The 23,375-nt window shown below is 45.0% G+C and overlaps 1 protein-coding gene across 1 annotated transcript in view; it reads right to left on the bottom strand.

Moving 5' to 3' along the window:
- Nucleotides 1-23,375, bottom strand: part of BTAF1 (B-TFIID TATA-box binding protein associated factor 1) — a 251,002-nt gene that overhangs the window by 148,630 nt on the left and 78,997 nt on the right. Inside the window, exons 8-14 of the mRNA XM_082268123.1 lie at nt 14,616-14,684; nt 14,095-14,184; nt 13,837-13,932; nt 10,686-10,862; nt 10,423-10,563; nt 9,483-9,607; nt 9,266-9,386 (exon numbers count right to left, since the gene is read on the bottom strand). Coding sequence (XP_082124249.1) covers nt 9,266-9,386; nt 9,483-9,607; nt 10,423-10,563; nt 10,686-10,862; nt 13,837-13,932; nt 14,095-14,184; nt 14,616-14,684 — 819 coding nt within the window. The remainder of the gene's footprint in view (nt 1-9,265; nt 9,387-9,482; nt 9,608-10,422; nt 10,564-10,685; nt 10,863-13,836; nt 13,933-14,094; nt 14,185-14,615; nt 14,685-23,375) is intronic.

Raw genomic sequence — 23,375 nt, forward strand, 5'->3', positions numbered from 1 at the left:
TTTGAACATTAAAGTTTAAGTCCAGGCAAAACCTAAATAAAGTTTAAGTCCAGGCAAAACCTAAATAACGCTAAACCTGCTCTCTGCCACGTTCCTAACCTAATCTATCTAACCCTGTAAAGCAAAAATCGTTGTACTTCTCTATTCTGCGACAGATCCGGTCTGGTCCTCAGCGGTGGAAGCTCTGTGCAGAAGACCAACAATGACTGGGAAATGACGTCACCCATAAAGTTCTATGGGGCTTCTGTTGGCTGCCTCTCCTTTACCCGCCTACACACTGAAGCGGTCGCTGACAGCGGATGCTGGGACCGGACCAGGTGCAAAAAAAAAATGGGATTTTTTTTTACCGCAAAATTCATTTCTCTGATGTTCATTGACAGACACAGCTCTTCTTGACCATAGGGTTATATTGCCCCCTACAGGAGTAGGATAGGACACTAGGCAGAGAAAAAAAAAACACAAACACGTCTATGGGGCAGTCCTTGGGGGGTACACTCCCACTTCCTGCTGTAGGTAGTTCAGTTTTGTAATAAGCAGCGTCAGAAGGAAAAAAAAACAACTCCATGGAGGGACGGGTTCTGTATCCGTCAATGAACATCAGAGAAATGGATTTTACGGTAAAAAATAAAAATAAAAAAATAATCCCATTTTCTCTTTCGTTTATTGACGAACACTGCTCTTCTTCTAACTGTCGGGACGTCCCAAAGCAGTGTCAAACATGAGGGAAGGTAACACCAGAAAAAAATATAAAAAACTTCCAAGGATAAACATAACCAACCAGGTAACTTGGAGTTCAACTGTCAATAATTGGAGCTCATCTGAAAAAAAAAAAAAAAAAAAAAAAAACTCAGGAGGGGACACGTCCTCTAAACAGCAGCGCGCAAAACTTTGCGCCCAAAATAAGCATCTGCAGATGCCCATACATCCACCTTCTAAAACGTGTGCACAGATGACCAGGCCGCCTGCAAACCTGCATCACTGACACCCGATGACGAAAAGCCCAGGAGGCACCAAGCGCCCGAGTAGAGTGCGCCTTAACAGGGAAAGGAGGAACCTGATCCTTTATGGAATAAGCCTGAACCATAGTCTGTCTGAGCCATCCGAAAATGGTCGCAGCAGAAGCAGCCAGCCCCTTACAAAGTCCATCCGTGAGACTCCCTAGATGCCAGATACACCTTTATTGCCCGAACCACGTCCAGGGAATGCAAGGCAACTTCCTTAGGATGCTTAGGCTTGGGATACAGGGAGGGCAACACAATGTCTTCATTCAGATGAAAGACAGAAGACCTTCGAAAGGAGCGACAGACAGACGCAGAACCACCTTATCCCTGTGAACCACCAGGTAAGGCGGACGACAAGACAACGCCCCCAGTTCCCTGCATGCTGAATAGCCACCAAAAAGGCCACCTTCTGAGACTACGCAAGCAGAGGAATCTCCTGAATATTTACAAAGGGAGGCTTCTGGAGAACTGACACCACCAAATTGAGTTCACACGGCAGCAACGGAGAACGCACTGGAGGAACCAAGTGTCACACACCCTGGAGTAAAGTACGCACCAAGGAGTGTGTGGCCAACATGCATGGAAAGAAAACCCCCAAGGCCGAGACCTGGCCCTTGATGGTACTAAAGGCCAGGTGCTGCAAAACCCCTCTGTTTAGGAAAGCCAAGATCTGAGCCACCGAAAAGGAATGAGGGTGAACCTGGAGGGTTTCACACCACGCAATGTACGTCTTCCACGTACGATGGTAGATCTTCCTAGAAGTAGATATTCTAGCTTTTAACAGTGTAGGAATCACCGAGTCAGACAGTCCTCTGTCCTTCAGCACTCTCACTTTACCATTCTCCCTGGTCTAACGCCTGTCGACTAAGATAGTCCGCTTGCCAATTTTCCACCCCTGGAATGTGCACAGCAGAGGGCTGGAACGAATCTCTCTGCCCAGACCCCTGAGCACAATGTGTGCCGATGTCGCCTCCCCACCCAGACAGGTGTGCGCAAGTCTGAAGAGACGACCTATCTGCTCGTCAGCAAAAGCCGAATTGCCTCATGCAACTTTTGAAGTTTCTTCAGAGGAAGAAACACACTGGCTGAGGACGAGTCCATAGTCAGACCCAGATAGACTAGTAGTTCAGATCTGTAAACGAAACCAGAGCAGACTTCTGAAGATTCAGAATTCAACCGAACTCGCTCAGCGTTTGCAGACTAATCCGTAAAAGCACATCGTCAAGGTACCCAGTACCGCGATCCACCGCTGACGCAGTAATGCTAGAACCAGGTTTAACCCTTTCATGAAGGCCCGAGGAGCAGAAGCGAGAACAAAGGGTAAGGCCACGAATTGATAACGCTCCTCGCCCACAGCAAAGTGGAGTAAGTGCTGATGGGAAACATATCGTGATGTAAAAAGGTAGGCATCCTTGATGTCGAAGGAGGCGAGGAAATCCCCCTGATGTAGGGACGTCACCACGGTACACATGGGCGGAACTTCTGTACCCGCACAAGGCGGTTTAGCGAATTGAGGTCAAGTATTGGGCACACCTTGCCCTCCTTCCTGGGAGCTGTAAACAGCTTAGAGTAAAAACCTTGAAAACGTTCCAATTTTGGAGCCAGAAAAAAAATAAACCCTTGGAAGCAAACAAACCTTGCATCGCTCCATAGAGATTAACAACACATCCACTTTAAAAAATTTTGTAAAAGGTATGCACAGATGACCAGATGGCCACCTTGCAACCCTGCATCACTGACACCTGATGACAGAAGGCCCAGGAGGCACTACGCGCCCTAGTAGAGTGAGCGGTAACAGGGAAAGGAGGAACCTGACCCTTAATTGAATAGGCTTGAAACAACATCTGTCTGATCCATTTGGAAATGGTCGCAGCAGAAGTGGACAACCCCTTCCGAGGTTCGTCCGTAAAACACAAATCGCAAGTCTGACTTCCTAAAAGACTCTGTAGCTGCCAGGTACACCCCAATTGCATGAGCCACATCCAAGGCAGGCAAGGCTATTTCCTTAGGATATTTGGCCTGGGACACAGGGAAGGCAACACAATATCTTCATTCAAATGAAAATCAGAGACAACCTTTGGAAGGAACGACGGACAGGGGCAAAGAACCACCTGATCTATGTGAACCACCAAGTAAGGTGAACGACAAGACGCCGCCAGCTCCGACACCCTGCGCGCAGAAGTGATTGCCACCAAAAAGGCCACCTTCTGGGATAACGTAAGCAGGGGAACCTTCCTAAAGTTTTCAAAAGGAGGTTTCTGGAGGACTAAAAGCACCAAATCGAGGTCCCAAGGCGGAAATGGAGACCACAAAAGGAGGAGCCAAGTGTTAAAACTCCCTGGATAAAAGTACGCACCAAGGAAAGTGTGGCCAATGGTTGTTGAAAGAAGACTGCCAAGGACGAGACCTGGCCCTTGATAGTACTCAAGGCCAGGCACTGCTCAACCCCCCCCCCCCCTGTTGGAGAAAGGTCAAGATCCGAGCCATCGAAAAGGAGCGAGGCACAACCCCAAGAGACTCACACCACGCAAGGTAAGACTTACATGTATGATGGTAGATCTTCCTAGAGGTAGGTTTTCAAGCTTTTAACAGGGTAGGAATTACTGAATCAGGCAAACCTATCTTTTAGCACCTGGCTTTCAACAGGCAAGCCGTTAAAGACCGTGACTGTAAAGCAGGATGGAAGATTGGGCCATGGGACAGCAGATCTTTCCTGAGAGGAAGTCTCCAAGGAACATTGGCAACCAGCCATACCAGATTGGCAAACAAAGACCGGCGAGGCCAGTCTGGAGCCACTAAGATGACCGGAATCCCTTCTGCCTCGATCCGTCTTGGCAAAGGCATAAATCAGACGATATTGATCCCACGGGGACACCAGCACATCTGTGGCGTCTGCCAGAGTGTCCCGAGACTGTGCCACAAACCTCTACACCTTCCTGTTGAGACAAGAGGCCAAGAGGTCAACCTTGGGGAGTATCCCACTGGGAGACACAACTGAAACACCTCTGGATGAAGTTACCATTTCCCCTGGTCCAACACCTGTCGACTGACGTAATCTGCCTGCCAATTTTCCACCCCCAGAATGGAACCAAACGTTCTGCCCACCTTAGAATGCCGGCAACTTCCCAAGCCGCCAGGACACTTCTTGTGCCCCCTTGGGTGATTGAAATAGGCCACAGCCGTGGCACTGTCCGAATAAATTCCCACCAGACACCCCTGAAGACGATCCGTCCAATGATCCAGACAAAGTCTGATCGCTCGGAGCTCCAGTACATTGATGGGCAGTCTGGACTCTTCCAGCGCCAGACCCCCTGAGCAGAATCTTTTCTGAGGGTGTCTCCCAACACAGACAGGCTGGCATCGGTGGTGACCACCATCCAGTACAAGGGGAGAAAGGATTTGCCCTGGTGAAGTGCCGGAGAACAAAGCCACCAGATCAGGGACCCTCTCGTACCCTGGCTCAGCCAGATCAGATTGTCTATAGACTGGATTCTTGTCCCATTTGACCAGAATCTTTCTTTGCAGAGATCTAGAGTAAAACTGTGCAAACAGAACCGTCTCAAGGCAGACACCATCAGGCCCAGCTTCCGCATGCAAGTCCGAAGGGATGACCGTCTACTGGACAACATAAGTTGAATTGCTTCCTGCAGTTTCTGGAGTTCTTCCAGAAGAACTAACACACTGGCTAAGGCCGAGTCCAGAGTCAGACACAGATAGTCTGGATTTGTGGACGGAACCAGAGCAGACTTTTGGGAAGTTCAGAATCCAACCAAACTCCGAGTTCGCAGAGTAATCTCTAAGTTGTTCACCAGAACAGTCGGAGACTCCGCTAGCAGCATAAGATAGTCCAGGTAACCCAGTATCGCGATCCCCCAGCATCAGGGCTAACACTTTTGTGAAAACCCGAGGAGCGGAGGCGAGACCAAAGGGTCACACCACAAACTGATAATGCTCCTCTCCCACAGCAGAGTGGAGGAAGCGCTGGTGACCAACACATATTGGAACGTGAAGGTGAGCGTACTTGATGTCGATGGAAGCAAGAAGATCCCCCTGATGCAGGGTTGCCACTATCGTGCGAATGGACTCCATTCAGAACTTCTGCACCGCACAAAGTAGTTTAGCGCCTTGAGGTCCAGAATTGGATACAACTTGCCCTTCTTCCTGGGGACTGTAAACAGGTTTGAATAAAACCCCTGAAAATGTTCCGAAGTCGGAACCAGGACAATCACCCCTTGGCTCAGCAGGTCTTGCACTGCCCCAAAGAGACCCCGTAAGTGGTTTGGGGACAGGCGCAAGCTGGAGGGAAAAAACCTTTCCAGGAGGGCAAGAAAAAAATTTGATCTTGTAGCCGAACCATATGACTTTGTGGACCCACTTGTCCTGTACCAGGGAGGTCCACTGGTCGAGAAAACAACAAAGACGCCCCCCCACCCACATATGCGTGAGAGCATCGCTTCATGATGAGGGAGCCTTGTCCGCAGGTCTGGAGAAACCCGCTCTAGGCTTGCCAGACCAGGTTCGTTTGGATCCTCCAGTGGAGGCCCTGAAGGGTTTTGATTCCTTGTCTTGAGACCCTGAGACACAAAAAAACGTGTGAGCTAAGAATGGACGACGTCTACGATGGGGCTCCTTGCCCTTACTAGCCTGCGGATGAAAGGTACTCTTCTCCCCTGTGAGATCCTTACTGATGTCATCCAGGGATGCTCCAAACAGGTGATTCCCCTAGGGAGGGGAGATCAGATAAAGCCTTCTTAGAAGTCTGGTCTGCAGACCAGCATTGAAGCCAAATAACACGCCGAAGGACCACTGCTGAGACAGGCAGCCTCGCAATCGGAGGAGCCGCATCCAAAGAGGCATCACAGACTAACTGCAGCCCCTAGACCAACTGGTCCGCCAGTTCAACAAAGGCAGGGGGAAGCTGCTCCCTCTCCAAGTTCTGGCTTAAGAGCTTGGCCCACTCGGTCAGAGTTTGTGACACCAGGGCAATAGTAAAAACCGGCCCAAGTGCCAAACCAGCCACAGTGTACATATGGCGGGCCACATCCTCAGCTTTTCCGTCAGCCATGTCCTTAAAGGCCAAGGATAACTCAAACGGAATCAAGGTTGCTTGGTTTAGGCAGGGAGTCCTCATAAAAAGGTACCGCATAGCAAGACATTTAGGGACCACAAGGGGGTGTTTTGGACAACCCTACTGTTTAGCAACAATTTTGTCAAAGTAAGCAGGAAAGAGGAACACCCTTACCACTCTGGAGGGCTTGTGGGTGCCAAAAGGAACTGTTGCCTCCGATGCGACATTAGCCGCATCCTCCATTTTAAAAAACCTCACGTACAGATACAATCAGTGCATCCACCAGCGCCTTTTCATGTGCGGCTACAGGAGCAGAGGAATCATCCTCACTATCTGAGAAATCAGGGTGTCTCGCGTTCGCGGTGGCCGGATCAGATTCAGGATCTGATGAGACAGATGAGGCGGGTGAAGGCGCGGGACGCTTTTTGCTAGCCCGTTTCCCCAGGACCAAATCTACCTTGGACACCAAAGACTCCAGGACCGCCATCAGTGCAGTAAGGGATTGTTGGGACCCGGAGGGCCCAGCAGCTTTAGAGAAATCAGGTGGGGAAATGAACTCCAGGGACTCCATGAGTGAAAAAGGGGGACCCACAAAAAAAAAAAAAGGCGTAAAAACACTGCTAGGGACACCCCCACCACGCTGGCAGCATCACAGAGCACCAACCGATCCCATAGAGAGGGAGAGGACCCCACCAGCCTTACCACTCCCAGGGACACCACCATCAGGCACGCACACACATGCGGCGATAGGGAAGAGAAAGATCCAGGTGTCAGCACCAGGGGATAAAGGAGGGGCTCCCACCACCAAAATCACCACTTATATATGCTTCACATTCATGGCTGCCGCTATTAGCAATGAGAAAACACTAGAAAATGGCAACCGAGGCTACACAAACATGGCCGCCAAATCTACAGCATACAGGCTACAGGAAAATGGCGGCACCATGCAGCTCCTGGGGGCCCAGGAGGGGTCTCAAGAGCCCTGAAAATGACACTAGCAGGAAGGGGGGCCCTGGTAGGCACCTCCACCAGGTACAGCCCCCTAAAAGTCAATCGTCCGGTCGCCAGCGGGGGGGGTAGGTAGATAAGGGGAGAAGTGTCCGCAGGGACCCCTGAGAGGAGGGACACTGCATGGGAAGGAGGAGAACCCAGGGGTCCGACAGTCCCAGGAGGGGCCCACCTCCACCCCAAAAAGGGGACATCTACTTACTATATCAGGAACAGGGTGGGCACTGCTCCAGACAGAACCTCCTCTCCATCGAAATGGGGTTGCCATAGGCCCGGAGGAACGCTTTGATTCAGGGCGAGGCCAGGACGTATGCGACCTCGCAAGATGTTTAACTCACAGGCCAGCCCCCGTCCAGTGGGGCTATGTCACGTCCAACCTAGAGCGGACCTGAGGCCTGCGCGAGTTTGCTGGCAAGACTAGGGTGAGCACTGGATTTTAAAAAAATATTAAGCCCGTCGCCCAGTCCAGCAGTTGATTGTAGATGCTCACAGGAAAAATCCATTAAAAAAAGGGAAATATTGCCAGGACCGAAAATCCTAGCAAGGAACTAGGTCCTTACTCCTGACTAGGCATAAAAAAAACAAAAAAAAAAAAATAAACAGTGGCTATAGCTGAGAGTGGGATTATAGCCCCTGGGACTAGCCATAGGTGTAGGCAAGCTTTTTTTCTGCATAGTGTCCTACTCCTGTAGGGGGCAGTATAACCAATGGTTAAGAAGATCAGGAGCTGTGCCCGTCAACGAACGATAGAGAAATATGCAAGTATAGCAATTTTTCGCTTGACAGGGTTAGATAGATTAGGTTTAGAATGTGGCAGAGAGCAGATTTAGCGTTAGTTAGGTTTTCCCTGAACTTCTACTTCTTTTCATATTTATGATCGGAAGATGTAATTTTAAATGGAAAAGCCTTGGTACAGGACCCATTTTAGGTATCCCAGATTACAAAACACACACACAAAAAAGAAGAGCATCTGCTACTGTGTGAAGTCTCAGGAGCACACAATCTCCTTGGAGAGGACATCAGAGGGAAGGGAGAGGCTCCCAAAATTTTTTTTTTTTTTTTTTTTTTACAAGAAAGGGTGTGCAGTCTGAAGGCAGACAATAGTTTATTAGTAGAAGCAGAGAAAGGAGGAGGACAGAAATTTCATGAGCTAAGAAAAATTTAGCTCTGAAGAGAACCACTCGCCACTGAGGTTAAATTGATAATTGTTTTCACGTCATTGTATGGAAATCATAAGGTTGCCAAAGATTTAAATTAAATATTTTTTTTATTTTTTAACGGAATACCAAGGATTCTTGTACAAGCCCAGTAATAAATGAGGATCCTAATATAGACTGGTTGAAGTGGACATCACTTTGCATTAAGGAAACCCTGTTACTTTTGAAATAGCTTAGGTAATTTTGCTAAGATAAAGGTTATCTTGAAAAAAAAAAAAAAAAAAATTAAAATGTAAAGCTTTTTTTTTTTTTTTTTGGGGATCAGCTGGCTAGCAGATCAAAAATAACAAAACAACAATTCAAAATGGATTGTGAAATCCTCCCTATTGTATTTTGACATGGCAGGACTTCTCCACTGTCAGAATACACTGATCAGCGATGCAGTCGATTAGCTGCATGCACTGATAAAGCACGAAAAATTTCAAACATTACTGTTCCAGGAGTTGATCACTAGTTGGACTATGTTGACGCCTCTTGAATAGACCGGCCATAGATGGATCAAAATACGCCCAGGCCCTGCTGAATAGAGCAAGTGGTGATCAATCTACCGACCAGCTTAAGCATTTCTGGCTAATCCTTGCCGTGTTGAAACACACTTCCACTACTCAAGATATGGACTTCATATTGGTTTGCCTCATTATGAGACACATTTGACACTTTTATTGATACTGGTAAAATGCATATCATATTTAGAGTAGATTAGCTCATATTAGATCATATTCGAGGACTACTCCAAAATCAGGTAAAATATCAAAAAATATCTGCAGGCAAAAAAAATTACAGCATGGAGTCCCAAATTCCTGTCCGAATTATTGGTGCCCTACCACATACAAATTTAGATGCTATAAAAAAAAAAAAAAAACACAAAACAAAAAAAAGTCAACAAGAAGGTTAAATCGTTAGGAACCAGTGGTAAATTCTCTATAGTTTCAGTGCAAAACCCAATCCCCACTATACTCTCACTTACTAACCTGGTTCTGTGTAGCTAACAAAGTGCATAATGTTTCTAGAGCTGCCTTCCGAACAGAAGAGATCGTATGACGCAGGAAAGGCCACACTCGTGGCACCAATATTGTAAGAGATTGCTGAACACTGCAAAGACAATAGCAGCAAACACATATAATCAACACTTAACAAAAAAAAACAGCCAAAATTCACTTAATACAGAATGGAGGTTTGTCAACTTACTTGCACTGCTGAACCTGAGGATAAGTAAGCAGGGAAGAGAGGAGGGTCATGATACTGTTGGTAGAAGCTGTGAGGTCATCTAACTCCAGAAGTGCATCCCATAAAGTGCTAAGAATAAAAGGAACCTATAGAAACGAAGAGCATATTTAATCGTTTAAAGTTGAATTCCAGGAATTCAGCCACTTTGTAAAAAAAAAAAAAAAAAAAAAAAAAAAGGGCAGGCACACTGTGTTAAGTCCAAGGAGGTGCATGACATCTTCTGAACTTATCTCTACTGTTTAGATTTGACAGGTTTATGGCTCTGACAAGAGTATACATGACCCACACACAGCAGCTTTGCCTGCCCCGCTCCTCTGCTGCTCATTCAGAGAAGCCCTTGTATTTTGTGAATGAGGTCGCAAAATACAAAGGCATCTGTAATTGGGCAGACGAGGAAGGGCAAGTATAGCAGCTGCACGGACTCTGATGCTTCAGGTCCAAGCATCTTCAACATTAGTGTAAGACTCCCGGAAATACAGCAATAGTCGTCTTCCGAGAGTGCGAAAAAGATATAAATTCACAGATCAAGAAGTCCAGGTAATGTCAAGAAGCTCCTTGAATTTAACTTCTTGTGTCTTCATTTTTTTTTATAAAGGAGCTGGATTCCTGGAATTAAAGTTTCATGTTCACTTCTCTTCCCTGAAAGTACCCATTCTTCAATCCAATGGGTTCTACTGGTTATGTCAACCATGTCACCAGGGTGACTGGTCACGCCTACTTTACCTATGGGCTTTTTTGGCTTTCTAAAAAGGCATTTGGTGCAGACGGTTAATCTATATCCTTTGTGGTTTTGACAAATATTTAAAATAATGTTTTTCATTAGGACAGTCTCCAAAACGTAAAGGATTTCACGTTAAAACATTTCAGCAACATATTATATGCAGTGTGAGAAACCACTTACCTGCTTAAATTGTAGCTTAACTAAACTGTCCACAACAGGCACTAAAGACGCAGCTGCTACTGCCCGCACATCATCATCAAGGTCCTGGAGACCTTCAATTATTGCCGGTAGTGCTTTAGGTAATAAAGTTTTAATAAGATCCTGTAAAATAGTAAAATAGCCATAAAAAACATTGAGCATCTAAAAATTAATGTAGTTAGAACATTTGTTGGCCAGCAAGCAAAAAAAAAGACAAAAAAAACGAAAGATCACCAACTGAATACCTGACGAACAGCAAGAGAATACTTGATTCCAAGCAGCCCTCCGTGTCGCACTTCCCACTGCTCTTGCGTTAATAAACGTAGTAGGATTTTCACCGTCTTCAGCACTCCACTTTCATTCATATGTTTAAGGACCACTCCCAGCGTCTGGGCACAAGTTTCCCGAACAGGTGCAACTACCTTGGGGAGAAAATCATTGCAGTCACACGTCTGGTCATTACACTTCTTACTTGCCAGTATTTCTAGTAGAACTACGACGCAAAAAAAAGGTTTTTGTTTTTTTGGAGAGAGTAAGGAAGAGTTACAACACCTGTCAGTTTTTATTTTGCCACTCAATTCTACATCTAATTAAATTGGGGAACTTCCCTTCAAAAAAACAGAAGGGAGAGAAAAACCCTCCAAAGTGAGGGAATCCCCAGCTGTCACCAAGGTCACCAGAGCTAGTGTCTCCATTGGAATATTTCCCCTTCTTTCTTGGAGGAGAGGGTGAATGTCTCTAAAGACACAATCCATCACCTGTGACACTAGTTGGAAAAAGTACATTAATAAAACCCTAACACACTTACCAGGTCCTCTCATCAATCCAGTAATGCTCTCCTCTCTTCCTTCACAGGAGACACACAGCAGTGGGAGCCATAGGCTCCTGCTGTCAGTCAAACTCTAGAAAGGAAGGAGCAGGGATGTGGTTTACATAAGCTATGTGTGTCTATGGACACACAGCCTGGATTAGGAGCTCCCTTTAGCATGCAAAAGAGAAGCGGGGGACCGCCAAAGGGCAGGTGAGGACATTTTGACATACCAGTTAATTCCATTTTTGGAGTATAATACAGGACACAGAACAGAAATGGATTGTTAGACCAATTGTTCTATGCCTCTACTTTCAAGTGAGAACCCTACCCCCTCCTTTACCCTAGTGCAGTGGTCCTCAACCCTGACCTACAGGGCCCACTAACAGGCCAAATTTTAGGTATTACCTTGGGGAGATGCAGACTAGAGTACTGCAATCACTGAGCAGCAAATGATATCACCTGGGATGTATTTCAGTTATCTTGAAAATCTGGCCTGTTAGTGGGCCCTGTAGGCCAGGGTTAAGGACCACTGCCCTAGTGTATCCATATAACCCAGTCCACTCTGCTAAGCTCCAGTTTTCCTTAGGTGTCCTTTGGTGATGGACCTCTTCACCTATATTACCCATGGTTTAAGAATCCATGCCTGTGTCCTGTACGATTAAGATTAAAGTGATCTATCTACCTATCCACACACACACACACATACACATATATATATATATATATATATATATATATATATATATATATATATATATATATATATATATATATATATATATATATATATATATATATATATATAAATATAAAACACTGTTCATACTAACCTTAAAGCGAAGTTCCACCCAAAAGTGGAACTTACGCTCATTTGGTTCCTCCCCCGAAAGGTGCAAACTGTGGCAACGGAGAGGGCGGGGGGGGGTACCCGTTTCTGACAGGTACCCTTCCCCACTTCTGGGAGACGGCGCGGGCGCCGTCCATCGGAAGTTTGACCCCCCCCCTCCTTCCCCCGCTTACCGGCAATGGCGGCAGCAGCACCCGACAACTGATGCAAACATCGGCTGCGGTGCTGACATCGCTGGACTCCAGGACAGGTAAGTGTCCTAATATTAAGTCAGCAGCTACAGTAGGTTATAGGAATATACCTTATGGGGTATAGCCCTCACGCCAACGGATGGGAGGCCTAGGTGTTGTAAATTACTGTGGTCCAAGTTATAAGAAATATGCAGCAGCTGAGGGTTGAGGTAGTAGGTGAATGGAATGACTTCTGGATAGAGAAATCAACCTCTTCGCTTGCTTTAGTGTTGGTATTGGTATGTACATAATATAAATTTTGATCCACATGTGCACTGATAGCAATTTATTTACTTTGCATTTTAAACACTAAAGCAAGCCTAGAGGTTGATTTCTCCATCCAGCAATCATTCCATTCAGCTACAGTATGTGTAGCTGCTGACTGGAACAACGCTTTAACCATTTCTGGACCGGAAGGATTTGCCCGCTTAATGACCAGGCCATTTTTCTTGCGATACGGCACTGCGTTACTTTAAAAGGACAATTGCGCTGTCGCGTGACGCTGTACCTAAATTAAATTGATATCTTTTTCCCCCACAAATAGAGCTTTCTTTTGGTTGCGTTTGATCACCTCTGCGATTTAAATTTTTTGCGCTATAAACAAAAAAGACAATCCTGAAAAAAAAAATAAATTCACATTCTGCTATACAAAACACCCCCCCCCCCCCAAAAAAAATGTAAAAATCAAAATGTAATACTTTAGGCCAATATGTTTTCTGCTACATATTTGTGGTAAAAAAAAAATTAATAGCAATAACCGTATTTTGATTGGTTTGCGCAAAAGTTATCACGTTTACTAACTACTGGAAAGATGTCATTTTTTTTTTTTTTTTTTTTTTTTACTAGTAATGGCAGCGATCTGCGATTTTTATTGGGACTGCAACATTGCGGTGGACAAATCGGACCCCTGACATTTGACACTTTTGGGGGGACCAGTGACATTACTACAGTAATCAGTGCTAAAAAATATGCACTGCTACTGTAATAATGACACTGGCAGGGAAGGGGTTAATACTGTGGGTGATCAAGGTGTTAAATGTGAGCCTAGGGGAGTGATTCTAACTGTGAGGGGGCTTGTGAAATGATCACAGAGACCTTCGATCCTATACAGAAGGATCACAGGTGCTTTGTGATCATTCCAGAGAGAAGAATGGTCAGCTGTGTTTACAACAGCTAACCGTTCTCTCTCAGCGAGGAACGATCGCGGGTGTCAGGCGGCAATTGGAGCCGCCAGCCCCGTGCATCCGGGTCTCCGCTGCCGAGTAGAGGAGGGAGCACGCCGCTGGCGGCACGCTCGCCCCCTAGCTGCAGACGCCTGACCAACATATACCTACGTCATTTCACGCAGGAGGGGCTGCCTGCCGCAGTATAACTGCGGCGGGCGGTCCTTAAGTGGTTAACAATGATCATGCAGTGCTGGGTGCACTTTGTTGGCAGCTTATACACAGGAAACCCCCCACCCACAGAAAAGGGGAAAAAAAAATAAAATAAAACTATTTAAATCTTACTTCGTCTGATACAAAGTCTCCAAATCGGTCTAATGCAAACACACAAAGAAGACGAATAGCCAGATCCTCCAACCATTCCTGATGTTGCTGCTCCATCTATGGAAAGGGTGAGGGAAATCATTACAGGCCTTGGAAGAAATACAAACTGCATCACTGAACTGAAAACACAAGTAAAAGCACAGCTTTCGATGGTATGGCTGGGTTTCTGGTTTTATAGTTTACCATTACTATTTGTTGTAGTGCATGGCTATCATTTACCTCTTCACGTGTGCTGTCTGCTATCTTGCCTCCACTTTTTCCATGGGCCTTAAGGATCTCTCTGAGACCAGTACCTGCTCCATGTCGTACCTTTGAAGAGGAAAAAAAAAAAAAAGGGATAAGTTAGAATGACTTTATACACAATACCAGCAGGTCTGCTGGGATCCTATATAAAAAATTGTGTCTGCGTTTGTTTTCCCAGAAATAAATATTCATTTATTAAATAGGTCTGGGGGGGGGGGGGGGGGGATACAAGTAGGAAAGCTTTCATTGTCACAATATACAAAAAAAATAAAAAATACAAAAAAAAAAAAAAAAAAAGAGATTATAATCATTCATATATTCATTAATTTCTTTGATTAAATATAAGTGACTAAATAATGCTCCTGGTTTTAAATTAAGCATTTAAAATAGCCCCCAGCCAATTTACAATCTATTTTTGTAAGGCTGGTTTCAGCTTTCAAATATGAAAATTACTTTCAAATGAATGCAGTAAAGGTGAATCAATAATGTCAACTTACCTCCCAACATGGGTTAAATAGATCATTACAAAGCTCTTCACAAAAGCTCTCCAGGGGCCACTCGTTAGTCTAAAGAGAAGGTGAACGAAACCTTGATCAGTAAAGAATTACAGATGTGCTCATAAGTTTACATACCCTGGTAGAATTTAGGATTTCTTGGCCATTTTTCAGAGAATATGAATAACACAAAACCTTTTTCTTTCTTTCACTCATGGTTAGTGTTAGTCCCCGTTCACACTAAGGCGACCTGTGAGGCGACCTGGTTGCCTCACAGGTCGCCGTCCATAGGGAAGCTGCGGACCCGTTCTAATAGGAGCGACACAAGTCGCTGACTTAGAAAAAGGGTCCGGAGCTTCTTTGGGGCGACCCGGCGCGACCGTCAGACTTCAATGTTATGAAGTCCGTGGCGGCCGCTCCGAGGTAGCGGCGCGCTGCTCGCAGGGCGACCTCGGAGGTCGCCCCTCCAAGTCGGATCGCCCCTGTGTGAACGGGGCCTTTGACTGAAGCCATTTATTATCAATCAACTGTGTTTACTCTTTAAATCATAATAAAAACAACTACCCAAATGACCCTGATCAAAAAAGTTTATATAACCCTTAATACCGCGTATTGCCCCTGTAACGTGAGAATTACCTACCCCGTGAGAAAAACCTACCCTCATCACTTCCGGCCAGAAATAGCTGAGCAGCGCGCATGCTCAGAGCCCAGGAAACATAATGGAAGAACTGAGGAGCTTACTAGTGCGCATGCGCACTAGTATGAAACGATCACGGTGTACCGTGAAAAAAAACTACCGACGCGGCGGTAACATAAATAAAACAGCTGTGCTGAAATACGAGTGATCTCCACTCCTGTCCCGGTCACTTCCCTAGTAAATATTAAAGCGGCTCTCGGCTCCGTGATTTATGTTCTCATACACCCGCCGCCGCTTTTATATTTACTAGCCGAGAGCAGGGAAGTGGCAGGCACAGGAGCGGAGATGACTCGTATTTCAGCACAGCTGTTTTAATGTAACCGCTGCGTTACATACAGTGCCGGGCACCGGAAGTGACGAGGGGTAGGTTTTTCTCACAGGTAGGTAATTCTCACGGAACACCCCCTTTAATATCAATGACAAGTCTTTTGTGGTTTTTGTGGATGAGGCTCTTTATCTTCTCAGATGGTAAAGCTGCCCATTCTTCCTGAAAAAAAGCCTCCTGTAAAATCTTGAGCTGTCTTGCATGAACTGCAGGTTTGAGATCTCCCCAGAGTGGCTTTATGATATTGAGGTCAGGAGACTGAGATGGCCACTCCAGAACCTTAAACTTTATTCTGCTGTAGCCAATGACCGGTTGACTTGGCCTTGTGTTTGGGATCATTGTAATGTTGGAATGTCCAAGTACGTTCCCATGCACAGCTTCCAGGCTGATGAATGCAAATTTTCCTCCAGTAATTTTTGATAACATACTGCATTTATCTTGCCATCAATTCTGACCAAATTTCCTGTGCCTTTGTAGCTCACACATCCCCAAAATATCAGCGATCTACCTCCGTGTTTTACAGTAGGAATGGTGTACTTTATCATAGGCCTTGTGGACTTCGCTCTAAAAAAGGTTGCGTTTATGGTTGTGGCCAAAAAGCTAAATTTTGGTCTCATCCCTTCAAATGAATTTGTGCCAGAAGGTTTGAGGCTTGTCTCTGTGCTGTTTGGTGTATTTTAAGCGGGATACTTTGTGGCATTTACGTAGTAATGGCTTTCTTCTGGTGACTTGACCATGCAGCAGTCCATCTTTCATCAAGTTCCTGCTTACGGTGCATCTTGAAACAGCCACACCACGTTTTCAGAGTCCTGTATTTCACCTGAAGTTACTTGTGGGTTTTTCTTTGCATCCCAAACTATTTTCCTGGCAGTTGTGGCTGAAATTTTAGTTGGTCTACCCGATTGTGGTTTGGTTTCAACAGAACCCCTCATTTTCCACTTCTTGATTAGGGTTCGAACACTGATGATTGGCACTCAATTCCTTGGATATCTTTTTATATCCCTTTCCTGTTTTATACAGTTCAGCTACCTTTTCCCGCAGATCCTTTGACAATAATTTTGCTTTCCCCATGACTCAGAATCCAGAAACCTCAGTGCAGCACTGGATGAAAGATGTAAGTGTCTGTCAGGAGTCAAGAAACTCATTTTATACACACACACCAATTACAAGCAAACAGATCACAGGTGAGGATGGTTACCTTTAAAAGCCATTCAAACCCCTGTGTGTCAACTTATGTGCATGTTATCAGGCCAAAATCCCCAGGGTATGTAAACTTTTGATCTGGGTCATTTGGGTAGTTTCGGTTGTCATTATGATTTAAAAAGAATAAACAAAATTGATTGATAAATGGCTTCAGCCAGACACTAACCATAAGTGAAAAGAAAAGCTTTTGTGTTGCCATTCTCAGAAAAATGGCCCAAGAAATCAAATTCTGCCAGGGTATGTAAACTTATGAGCACAACTGTTCATCGCCTTTGCACAGACTTCTGAAAGGTTTTAGAAGTTGGTGATTTAAGTGTACCACAACTGCACGAGGGAAACAAAAAAGGACACACCTAACAGTGCAGTACTTTTAACAGCTTTTCCATGGTTTAAACATTCAGGTTGTAATATATAAAGAAATACAAACCATAATTAAAGTAGAACTATGGGCAAAACTCATTTTCATTTTGAATAGAGCAGGGCAGGGTTATAACCCGTCAAATGTTTTTTATACCATCTGTGTCCCATTGCGAAGATTTCCCTTCACTTCCTGTCCCATAGCCAAACAGGAAGTGAGGAAATTCTTTATACCAAGGGAAATTCTTAGGGACCCCCAGGTGACCAAAATTAGTGTGCCCACTGGAAGATTTCCCCTCTATTACTTTTCTAGGGAAAAACCCAAAATGCGGGTAATTGATTTTACTCTCTTTCAATGAGTCTGGTAAATGGGACAAAAAGGACACGTGCTCTAATCTCTCTCCATTCAATCCAAAACTAAAAAAAAAAAAAGTATACTTTATTGGGATATTAAAACATGAACCTTTCTAGTTACTCCTTTATCATTCTATGTCGAAAATCATACAATCTGACCAATGAGACCAAGTAGCTTCCAATTCTTAGAAGTATTAGTAGAGCTTTTAAAAAGAAGTACACATTAAGTTCATTTATCAATTCTGAAAAAGATTGCGGACAAGGTAAGGTCTTAGTCAAAAGAATCATGTTTCCTAGAGCTAGTGCTCTAGGGGAAAAAAAACAAAAAAATAAACATACGTATCCATAGAAGATACCGTATTTATTGGTGTAGAACACACTTTCTCCCTGAAAAGGGAGGGCCAGTTCACACCATAGAAACACAGCGCCCCCGGATTACACAGAGCGGGATCTCACGTTTACTCGGCTGCTGCCGTTATATGAAGTCCCGCCTCTTTGACCGCCTCCTATGATAGATAGCACACTGGTCCAATGCCGAGTCATGTGCTGTCTATCAAAGGAGCCGGTCCAGGAGGCGGGACTTCGTATAACAGTGGCAGTTGAGTAAATGGGAGATCCCTGCTCTGTTAAATCCGGTGGCTCTAATCTAAGGCTGCAGAGGGCTACTGGTGAGGCTGCACTGGTGAGGCGGCAGAGGGTCACTGGTGAGGCAGCAGAGGGTCACTGGTGAGGCAAAGACAGGAGTACGATAAACTGTGGGGAACATTTGGGTCATTTTATGCAAATAGGATAAAGAGACAATTTGTACAGATTAAAAAATATTTTCCCAAGCTTCCTTCTGTACCAGGGCCAAAACTTTCCACTTCATCCTGTTCTTCATAGAAAGAATACCTCAAAATCCATTTAGAAGAGTCAGATATGCATCCAGTGGTTAATGTAACATGCTAGACTTGAAATCTAAAGCCCCTCTCCAACCAAATAAATTTTGTTTCAGATAATCCTTGGATTAATAGGTTCATTTATTTGCTTTCTGTGATCTTGTAGCATAGCTTCATTTCCTTGTGGTTTCAGTTATCCCCAACAAGGACAAAAAAAAGCCAATGCCTGAGTTCATCAAGTTTATTTAAACCATGCAAGTCTATTCTTTCCAAGGCAGCACTTGAAGACTTGATAAGGGGGGGGGGGGAGGAGGAGGAGGAGGACTGTAGCTCTTGAAATACAACCCCAATTCCAAAAAAGCTGGCATGCTTTCTAAACAAGAACAGAATGCAAGGATTTGTAAATCTCAAATCCATATTTTAGTCACAAAAGTAAAATTTGGAAAATGATGGCAGCAACACATCTCTAAAGTTGGGACAGGGCAACAAAGCTGGCAAAGTGGTACTAACAAGAGCTTGAAGAACGTTTTGCAACTACTGTACTTCGATTAACCACTTCAGGACCCAGTCTTTTTCTGCCATTTGTTCTTTAAAAGTAAAAATCAGTTTTTTTGCTGGACAATTACTTAGAACCATCAAACATTTTTTTTGCAGAAACCCTAGAGAAAAAAAAAAAAGTCAGACGACATTTATGCCACACTTTTTGCGCATCGGCTTTTCAAACGCAGATTTTTTGGGTAAAATATACACTTTAAATGAATAAATACAACACACAAAACAAAAAAAACATAATATACACCGCAATGTTTTTGTAGAATATGAAAGACGATGTTAAGCCAAAGAAATTGATACACTACATATCATGCTTTAAAATTCTGTGCACTTGTGGAATTGTAAAACTACGATACTTAAAAAATCTCCATAGGCAATGATTTAAAAAGTTCTACAGTTTACTAGTTTAGAGTTACAAAAGTCTACTGCTAAACTTATTGCTTTTGCTCGGACGATCGCCGCCATACCTCACGTGTGGTTGCCAACACAGTTGAACATATGTGAGCATCACCTATGTAAGCGTTCACTACTGCGCGCAAGCAAGCTTAAAAATTGAATTTTTGACTTACCGTAAAATCCATTTCTCTGATGCTCATTGACGGACACAGCTGTTCATCGTCATGACCGTAGGGTTATACTGCCCCCTACAGGAGTAGGACACTAGGCAGAGAAAAAAGCTGGAGCATGCCTATGGGTCAGTCCTTGGGGGTATACTATCACTTCCTTCTATAGGAATTCAAGTGCTGTGTCCGTCAATGAACATCAGAGAAATGGATTTTACGGTAAGTCAAAAATCCCATTTTCTCTTTCGTTCATTGACAGACACAACTCTATCTTCATGACCGTAAGGACGTCCTAAAGCAGTGAGATGGGAAAAGCAGAAAACATCTACAAGGCTAAACATAGATAATCGAGTAACTTGGAGCTCAATTAACCACTTTACGTCTGCTCACATTGCTGCTACTGCAGCAATGTGGCTCGTTATCGTCCAGCGACGTAGACCTACGTCGCTGGACTCCTCTCCTTGTGGACGGCGCGCGCCACCGGAGGCTCGCTCCCGCTGTGTTCAGTCCCAGCAGGAGTCGGGCCAGGGGAGGAGCAGCGGCGATCGCCGCTGCTCTTCCGTGATCGTCGGGGGAATAGAGTGTGGAGATCCGCCCGCTTGTGTGAACAAAGCGGGCGGATCTCCTAAGTGACAGGCAGTGACAGCTTGCAGGGTTCAGCATAGCTGAACATGCGATCTGTCCCTGTGTCACTCAGTCATCTCCCTCTACACATCAGTACGCATCAGGCATACATTAACCCCTCCCTCTCCAATAAAATTAACCCCTTCCCTGCCAGTGTCATTTTTACAGTAACAGTGTATATTTATAGCACTGATTACTGTAGTAGTGTCACTGGTACCCCCAAAAGTGTCAAAAAGGTCAGTCAAGGGTCCGATCTGTCCGCCGCAATGTCGCAGTCCCGCAAAAAAAAAAAAAAAAAAACGCAGATCGCCGCCATTACTCGTTAAAGAAAAAACCCACCAAAAATTACAGAAATATTTCCCTTAGTTAGTAAACGCAATAACTTTTGCCCAAACCAATCAAAATACACTTAATGTGATTTTTTTTACCAAAAATATGTAGCAGAAAACAAATTTGCCAAAAATTTAAAAAAAAAAAAAAAAAAAAAAAAAAAACATTTTTTGGGGGGGGGGGGGGAATTTCATATAAAAAAAAAAACGTGAAAAATATTGTTATTTTTTCAAAATTTACGCTCTTTTTTTTGTTTATAGCGCAAAAAAGTAAAAATATTGCAAAGCTGATCAAATACCACCAAAAGAAAGCTCTGTTTGTAGGAAAAAAAGGACAAATTTTGTTTGGGTACAGCGTCGCACGACCGCGCAATTGTCAGTTAAACTCTCACAGTGCCGAATCGCAAAAAGTGGCCTGAACGTAAGACAGCAAAATCCTCCGGTGGTAAAGTGGTTAATAACTGGAGCTCACCTGAGAAAAAAAAAAAAAAACACCCTCAAAAAGGAAGACCAGTCCTCCAAATAGCAGCCAGCAAAACTTTGCGGCCAAAAGAAGCATCTGCAGATGCCATTTAATAAAACTTTGTGAATGTGTGTACAGACGACTAGGTGGCCACCTTGCAAACCTGCACCAATGTCGCCTGATGACGGAAGGCCCAGGAGGCACTAAGCGTCCGAGTAGAGCGTGCTCCGACAGGGAAAGGAGGAACCTGACCCTTAATAGAATAAGCCTGAACCACAGTAGGTTTGACCTATCTGGAAATGGTCGCAGCAGAAGCAGCAAACCCCTTTCGAGGTCCATCCGTAAGGACAAAAATGGTGAGCGACTTCCAAAACTACTCCGTGGCTGCCAGGTACAACCTAATTGGCCGAACCACATCCAGGGAATGCAAGGCAACTGCCTTAGGATGCTTAGGCTTGGGATACAGGGAGGGCAACACAATGTCTTCATTCAGATAAAAATCGGAGACGACCTTTGGAAGAAACAATGGACATGCCGAAGAACCATCTTATCCCTGTGAACCACTAGGTAAGGTGAATGACAAGACAGCGCCGCCAGCTCAGACACCCTGCGCGCAGAAGTAAAAGGCCCCCTTCTGGGACTATGAAAGCAGGGGAATCTCCCGAATATTTTCACAGGGAGGTTTCTCGAGAACGGACACCAAATTGAGGTCCCATGGCCGCAATGGAGACCAAGTGTCTCACTCCACGGAGAGAGGTACGCACTAAAGGAGTGTGTGGCCAACGGACGTTGACAGAAAAATCGCCAAGGCCGAGACCTGGCCTTTGATGGTACTCAAGATACTCAAGGGCAGACGCTGCTCGACCCCTCGCTGGAGGAAATCCAAGATCCGAGTCACCGAAAAGGAGCGAGGGTGAACCCGCAGGGATTCACACCATGCAATATAGGTCTTCCAAGTACAATGGTAAATCTTCCCAGAAGTAGATTTTCTAGCTTTTAAAAGCGCAGGAATCAAAGATTTAGACAATCCTCTATCCTTCAGCATCTGGCTTTCAACAGTCAATCTGTCAAAGTCAGCGAAGCAGGATGGAAGGTCGGTCTTTGGAACAGCAGGATCTTCCCTGAGAGGAAGTCTCCCAGGAGCATCGACAACCAGCCGTACCAAGACCAGCGAGGCCAGTCTGGAGCCACTAGGATGACTGGAATCCCTTCCACCTTAAACCTGCGCAGGAGTCTCGGCAGAAGTTCAAGAGGAGGAAAAATGGATTTTTGTAAGATCTTACCGTAAAATCCTTTTCTCTTAAGCTCATTGACAGACGTAGTCTTCTTGATTCTCAAGAGCTGGGTTATTTTGTCTCCGCAGGAGTAGGACTAGGCAGAAAGACAAAACGTTCTGGCTCCACCTTAGGGGCAGTCCCTGAGGGTATATCCTCCCTCTCTCTGCTACAGGGAATCAGTTCTGTTTTAAAGCAGTACAGAGAATTTAACCCAACCAACTCAATGATAGAGGGGCGGGTACTACGTCTGTCAATGAGCTTAAGAGAAAAGGATTTTACGGTAAGATCTTACAAAAATCCATTTTTCTCTATCGCTCATTGACAGACGTAGTCTTCTTGATTCTCAAGAGCTGGGACATCCAGAAGCAGTGCCACAAATGAGGGGTGGGATTGACAAAATCAAATCCAATCTAGAAGGCCCAACCGGTGCCAAACTAGAAGTTTTAAAGGCTCATTATAAACAAAGAATGAGACTAAAGAAAAATTTTCCAACGGAAAAAACCCTCGAGGTAGACCACTGGTCTCCTCAAATTGCGGCCTGCAAAACCTTGCGGCCAAACGAGGCATCAGACGATGCCATTACATCAACTTTATAATGTTTAGTAAAGGTATGCACCGACGACCAGGTAGCCGCCTTGCACACCTGGACCACTGACGCCTGATGGCGAAAGGCCCATGACGCACTAAGTGCCCGAGTGGAGTGCGCCTTAACAGGGAACGGGGGCTCCCGACCCTTAATAGAATAAGCCTGTACTACCGTCTGTCTGATCCATCTGGAAATGGTCGCGGCAGATGCAGGCAACCCCTTTTTGGGTCCATCTGGGATCACAAAAAGTGCATCCGTCTTGCGAAACGAGTCTGTCGTTTTCAAGTATACCCTGATCGCCCGGACCACATCCAAGGAGTGTAAAGCAAACTCCCGAGGATGACTGGGCTTAGGACACAGGGAAGGTAATACAATTTCTTCATTCAGATGAAATTCTAAAACCACTTTTGGTAGGAAGGATGGATTCGGACGAAGAACCACCTTATCTCTATGAACCACCAGATATGGTGAACGACAAGATAATGCGGCCAGTTCTGACACCCTGCGTGCAGAAGTAATAGCCACCAAGAAGGCCACCTTCTGGGACAACGTAGG

The sequence above is a fragment of the Pelophylax lessonae genome, assembly GCF_965119305.1.
Source record: "Pelophylax lessonae genome assembly, chromosome: 9".
NCBI classification, from domain to species: domain Eukaryota; kingdom Metazoa; phylum Chordata; class Amphibia; order Anura; family Ranidae; genus Pelophylax; species Pelophylax lessonae.